Here is a 6,665-nt window from a genome sequence, read left to right on the forward strand (position 1 = left end):
GACCCACACACAGAGGCATTTTTTTCTGCTCGACTGAATTGGGTCAACGTTTTTCATATGTTGACAAGACCCAGTTTTTCATATGTTGACAAGACCCAGATCTCCCAGACCCAGATTCGGATCTCTCCCAGACCCAGATTTGGATCACTTCCAAAATCTTATCGATCTGTTCTTGTACGAAGGATCATCCTAAAAAACAAATTCATGAAAATCAGTCCATAACTTTTTGAGTTAGCTTGTTCACAGACAAACCAACGCTAATGAAAACATAACCTCCTTGGCGGAAGTAATAAATAAGTAAATTGACCCGTATCCTAGGTGCCCCATTTTTCTGGCTATTAAAATTTAGAGGGGGGGAAAAAGAAAAGGTTTACCCACCCACTTTTTTTTTCAGTAACAGGAAACACTACATTTTATTTTTTTAGCCACAGCATCGGCGCTAAATTTTATGCTTTAGCATTACATATATGTCTCTGGCTCCAAAATAATTGAAAAAGCATTATTGTCCAGTACACGTTAAAACTCTCAAACTTTGGCATACATGTATTAAGAAATTTGATCCTTCTGAAGCGATGTACTCGTATACGCCCTGGTCCAATGGTTACAGTGTTTGACCCATGTCCGTGGCACGTGGGTTGGAACCCTGGTGCTTGTGTCCTTGGGCATGACACTTTACTACAATTGCTTCACTGCACCCAGGTGTATAAATGGGTACTTGCGAGGGTGGAGACCAGACTGCGCTGATCTTAGCTGTGAAGAAAAGTGACCTGTTGAACAGGGGTAATAATTGTTAAGCACTTCGAGACGTAACCCTTGGTGGAGAGCGGTGGAGAGCAGTGGAAAGCGTATCAGCACTACACATTATCGTTATTATTATGAAAACTGTTGGTAAATGTAGCACACAAATTCAGAAGCACGGTTTGTCCTCGGTCACTTCATCCTAGAAGAACCTTCTTCATTTTGTTGCTTGGGACGGCTGCCTCCTCATCAGATTCGGTGTCACTGCTGCTGGTGTAGCTGCTGCTACTGTAGTTGCCGCTGCTGCTGCTGGTGCAGCTGGGCGAGCAAAGGTACTGCATCAGGGGTAGGCGGTACTTGCCGCAGAAGTCCACAAACTTGATGTGCTCAACTCGTGAGCTGAAGTACACCCCTGTGAAGTAAAAAGAAATCATGTTAAGATTTTTTTCAAACATTACTGAGATAAGGCTACCCTTAGACTGATCCGAGATGAGTTCAGCTGCTTTGTTAAGGAAATAAGAATGAGTTGAATCCATCTTAAATTGAGTGAAATCGATCCTAGAATGAGTCGCAAGTTAAGACGAGTATTCGGTGTCGCTGCTGCTGGTGCTGATTAACTGCTGCTGCTGATTAAGAATTAACCAGATGATGTTACACTGGGCTCAGTCAGAGATAAACATCGAAAATACTGGTATAAAAAGGGCCCAGGTTTTGAAAAGGGGAAATCACCTGATGGCAAGTGCACTCTGTGAAACAAGTCCACCAGTCCTTGGGACCTTGTTGCATTGAGCTATTAACACCAGTGCACCATGTACAAATGTATATGGCCACCTCTGTGACAAGTCCCATTGAACAATGCCACAGTTGGATCTTCCTGCAGTTGGTAGCCACAGACTCTGAGGCAGTGGACTTTTTAGGGGGATCCTTTACATGTACATGTATACACTTTATGTGGAGTAATCGTGAAATCGACTGCAGGTTTACTGTCTATGGTAACATACCTGAGCATTTAGGATTAAGACAATGCCGTGCTGAATCTAGATAGTCGATGAGACTGAGCGGTAGGTCCTCCGCAGTATACGCGATGCCGCGGTTCTTAATGGCGCGGCCCGCGAGTTCCAGCAACGAGGGGGGCTGCCAGGTGAAATCCCGCACAAAACGCACAACCAGCGGGTTCCCTCGCAGGCTGAGCTCACACAGGTCGCCCAGGGAGATGATCTGAGGCGGCAGGGTGGTGATGCGGTTGTTGTGGAGACTAAGCGACTTGAGACTGCGGAGGTTGACGAGCTCGGAGGGTACCGTCTCGATGCGATTGTCGCTCAGCACCAGGCACGCAAGGCGAGGTAGAGAACCAAGCTCTAAGGGTATACTGGTAAGCTGGTTGCCACCAAGATACAGCCTTTCCAACCTGAGTAGAAAAGTATTACGATTGGAAAAGGAAACGGTTAAATGTTGGTAAATTTTTGCAAAACGTTCATGAATGGTTACAAGTAATGGACAACATACATGTTTGTATTTACATTCAAAACCAATCTGACAAAGTACATGTTCATGTACATATCCAACTTCATGCAGTATCCTGTGACCATCGCCAGAAATATTACAGCTTTTAAAATACTACTCCCACCCTTGGCCTTTTTGCAAGGATTTAGCCTCAATCCTGCAAAATTAATAATTTTCTTAAAGGTAGGGTAGATCAGTCGTCATTTGTGCGTATTTTTGGTTTGAAGCAACAAAAGTGCTCAAAATCTTAGGACGGGATGAACTTTGACATGTATCGTAGCTCTGTGAATATATTTTGAGAAAACAATATTCTAGGATCACGATTTCAATTCAAAGTTGCAGAGTCATGTTTTGAATTACGTCCAAAATCAGCATCTGGAGCACGTTCTCATTCAGCAGTTTGCAGCTCCGCGATGTCACACACTGAACCGATGAATAATACATGTAGCAACCGAGCGCGTGTACGTGTGCATTGTGTCAACATTTGCGCACACCCATTCAGGGATTCACCGAAGTACAAATAAACTACTAATAGGAATTTCGAAATGACACATCTTTGGAAATAGCCTTCTTTGTTTTCTTCAAAATGACAGCGTCCCAGAAAGAATAATTTCACAGGGAGTTTAGTGCTGTTACTAGGCATGCTAGGACACGTAACTTTTCAACAATATTTTGTCAGGTACATTTCTGCAAATTGCAAATGATCTGATTTGCCTTTAATTGATCCTGACTACAAATGGTACATGTGTACATGTACCAGTGCATACACAATACCACACCTAGATTTTGTAATTATAATTTTAGGATATTCGAATTATCCACTGCCAAGGCTAAAGAATTACAAGGGACCAATTTAATGGAGCTGGCTTATAAAAGCAGGTTAGCAGCCAAACTCCATGTGATTTTCATGCTAAGCAAACAACAGCTGAATACCAATCACAAGTAATAGGCCTATACATCATATAGAAATTTGGTTGGTTATCCTGTTTTTGCCAGGGCAGACATCTCATGCTAAGCATATTTTTGTGCAGCTCTCCATAAAATTTGCCCCAGGTACATGTAGCTAGGAGGCTAATGCGCCACTCAATGGAGAACAGTTGAACAGAGAAAAAGACTTGACCCTCTCATTTCCTGAATATTCCCTCTTGCAGATCTCCCCCCCCCCCCACCCTGCAAGCAAAACAGTGCTTGAAGTGTGACCCATGGTATGCAAGCAAATGCACAAGTGGTTTTTCAAAAAGCCAAACACCCCAAAGCTAAACTCTGAAGAGACAGTTGGAGTGGTTTTTGGACTACCCCATGGGCAGTCTGAAGTGATCCAATTGCATAATGCAAGACAGCAGTTTCTGTGATAAAATGAATGGCTGCAGAGCATTTTTTTTATTAGAGAAGTTAAAGCTACGGTCCATCATTTGCATTTTGCAGCTGTCCAAAAAGTAACTGACTTGCAACATACTTGGTTGAAAGATAGTGAGGGGACTAAACTCACTTAGACTATGAAATTATTCTTTCTGCCTGGCAAACTGTCATTTAGAAGAAATCAACGAAAGAAGGCCTATCCAACGGTATGCACTGTTGGAAATTTCTGTTAGGCCAAAAAAAAAAAGTCTCCGGTTTCTGGTATGGAGCTTGCCCAAAAAGTGGTGCGGCGACGCGGCTTTTTTTTTTTTTTTTACCTGTTTTTTTTTGCTTCAAATGTCGGCTGATGACTGCAAATGGTGCCCAACTAAACTTAGTGCAAATATTATGGGAGACGAGAGAGGCCACATAAAGCTTATTCTCGATCATAACCCCATCTACAAACACGTTAAAATTGTGCAGCAGCAGGATTCCAGTCAAACCAGTGAGTTTGGCGGTTTTGAGACATCATCTTTCATTGAAAAAAAAAACTTTTTCATTTTGCCGACGCGCATGGCTACGGCGACGCGCGCACCTACCAGAAACCAAAGACTTTTTTTTTTTGCCTTAGTAGTTCAGTTTTTTATTCGGCGAAGCACACGCAAGACAGTACGCAATACTACAAAACATGTTGTTGCATGCATATGTGCACCTGGCATAGTCTATAGAGGGCATGGCTTAGTGGTGTAAACAATATTCCAAGGCCTTTTGACATAGGCTCAGCATAACACTACAGCCAGTGTATATTTTTCCTAGCAGGGTAGGGGTTAATGTCAGGCATACATGTTAATTCAGTTTTTCCTTTGAATCATTGCAAGACACGTACCGGTAGGTTTTAAAGGGGTGTGCTTTCTCAGTACTAAATCATGCGCCTATCTAGTCCCATGTAACTGGGACACTAGAACTCCTTTTTTACATTTGGAGATCAACATCCCAAATGTCAAAAAAGGAGTTCCAGCGCCCCAGTTAGTGGGACTAGCGCCTATCAAATATTTCCTCCCGGTTTAATAATCGAATGTGTTCAATGGGGCAATTGGAGGGCTCCCACTAGCACCAGTGCCCACCAGTTTGTACGTAATATTACGGTACCGTGCGTAACCTTTCCAAAATTCCTATTAAAACATGTACATGTTCGCAGCAAGTCCCATTTTTTCACCATTTCTTGGGAATGACATGAATGACAGATCCTATGCCATTGTAAATTTGCAGATAGCCTCAACTACATGTAAGTACTTACATAATGTAACATACAGATGCTCATTTAAACGTTGCTTTTGACGCGGCTACAGACATAATGAAGATTTCCCTCAAGCAAGTCTGCCACAGGCCTGCGCCTACTCAGGCATGTCAGGCCAGGTCGAGTTCTAGTTACTCTGACTTGTTTACAATCAACAAAGCATTGTCTGAAATGTTCACTTGGGAAAAATGTTGCAATCTAAATGCAACCTTTTTCTTCATATATCATCTCAATGAAGGTCACTCGTTGCAAAAATGATGATAAGACATGAATCTTGGAATGAAAATTTTTTCAAATTTTCTTGACTCTCCATTAGTCCAAGTAACTTGGACCCAACTTATCGCCTTTTTTAACATTTGGACATAGTGTTGGGAATCGCCAGCTGCATGTCCAAATGTTAAAAAAGGTGATAAGTTGGGTCCAAGTTATTTTTTACTCGGACTAACTCTCCATAGACTTTGTACACAAGTCACAACCGCTGAAGTGGCGTCAGGTTGCAACATTTTTGCCGTTCACTTTATCAACAATTTATGTTCAATGTAAAAATGGAGAGGCAAACTCACCTCTGTAAGTTTTGTATTGCTGTCGGAATTTGTCGAATTCTGTTTCCACCAAGGTAAGCAGCTTTCAATGTCTGGATTTCAGTGAGTTGCATAGGGAAATCTAGCATGGTATTGCCACTGAAATTGACAGTTTCCAAAGAAACACACTTCCCGAAATCCTTAGGCAGTGAGTTTGTTTCGAACTGGTTGTTTTTACAGATCAGGGACCGCAAATGCTTCAAAGCGACGATTTCATCGGGAATTCCCGATATTCTGTTGTTGCTGATGTCCAATTCTATCAAGTTGGTATAAACACTGATGGTCCCTGGTATGGAAGACAGCGAGTTTCGACTGAGATCGATGATGTTCACTTTGTGTTCTTGCCCGCTGAATTCGTCTTCGGGGAAATCTGACAGTTGTTTGCGAGACAGCACGGCCTTGGCCAGCTGTACGCTCCCCACCGCGGCCGCCACCCCGCCGCGGATGTCGCTCGGCCCGCTGTGCTCCATGACGAAACGGAGTCGGCACATAGCAAGTTGCAAAAACACTCTTTTTCGGTAACCCCCACTTTCACCAGCCAAGTTCCCGGAGAGATCGTAGATTTAGCCAGTCATGTTGGTCAGAATAACCCAACAACTGGAGAAAAGAGTTCCTCAAATAACACGATTTTAGAAAATGAATTCGAGTCATTTTCTGAAGGATTTCATATGCACATCATACAAAATCTTATGCATTTATGCTCATTGCATCACGATATCGCGATACACGTCACGCAGCCGGCAATGTACGTGAATCAGCATTTTTTAGTCCGCTGGTTATTTAAGCCATTAAACTTTACCCATTCCCTTTTCAGTTGTGAAAGTATCATAATGTGATGTCATGTTATTGTGAAAAATGCTACTTGCTAGTGTCTTGATTAACTTAGCCATTTCTAGTTCTTCAAAACTACATTGCTTGTACTTATTGATCAGCTCTTTTAAACTTTTGTGGGATAATCAGTTACTTCACACCCTTTTCATAAGCGACCGACGGATACAAGTCTAGTTGAACTCGCATTACTTGCACGCCGCGTGCACATGCACACTCATCTAGCGACCAATGGCATTGTTCCCCATTAGCACGTCACGCAAGGCCAAGTTCGTTAGTGAAGTAGGTCAACCACAAAAGGTTATGGTGCGGTCACATCATTTTCAAACCTCGGCTGCATTGCGTATTTGGCTAGTCCTGCTAAAACTCATGTAATGCCC

At 42.7% G+C, this 6,665-nt stretch overlaps 1 protein-coding gene across 1 annotated transcript; it reads right to left on the bottom strand.

Moving 5' to 3' along the window:
• Window positions 1–384: 384 nt before the first annotated feature.
• On the bottom strand, window positions 385–6,178 carry LOC119733254 (leucine-rich repeat-containing protein 58-like). Its single transcript, XM_038206841.1, has 3 exons — window positions 5,440–6,178; window positions 1,740–2,146; window positions 385–1,150 (listed from the first exon to the last, which is right to left on the bottom strand). The coding sequence occupies exons 1-3, from the start codon at window positions 5,946–5,948 to the stop codon at window positions 936–938; spliced, it is 1,131 nt and encodes a 376-aa protein (XP_038062769.1). The 5' UTR covers window positions 5,949–6,178; the 3' UTR covers window positions 385–935.
• Between the last annotated feature and the right edge of the window lie 487 nt (window positions 6,179–6,665).

Source organism: Patiria miniata, unplaced genomic scaffold, assembly GCF_015706575.1.
Source record: "Patiria miniata isolate m_02_andy unplaced genomic scaffold, ASM1570657v1 HiC_scaffold_25, whole genome shotgun sequence".
NCBI lineage: Eukaryota > Metazoa > Echinodermata > Asteroidea > Valvatida > Asterinidae > Patiria > Patiria miniata.

Bases quoted from the DNA above. Each gene is read 5' to 3' on its own strand.
- LOC119733254 (XM_038206841.1), bottom strand. From the start codon at position 5,948: ATGTGCCGACTCCGTTTCGTCATGGAGCACAGCGGGCCGAGCGACATC. The intron at 2,147-5,439 runs GTGAGTTTGCCT...TTTTCTACTCAG, and splicing joins GCAATACAAAACTTACAGAG to GTTGGAAAGGCTGTATCTTG. The intron at 1,151-1,739 runs GTATGTTACCAT...TTTACTTCACAG, and splicing joins TCTTAATCCTAAATGCTCAG to GGGTGTACTTCAGCTCACGA.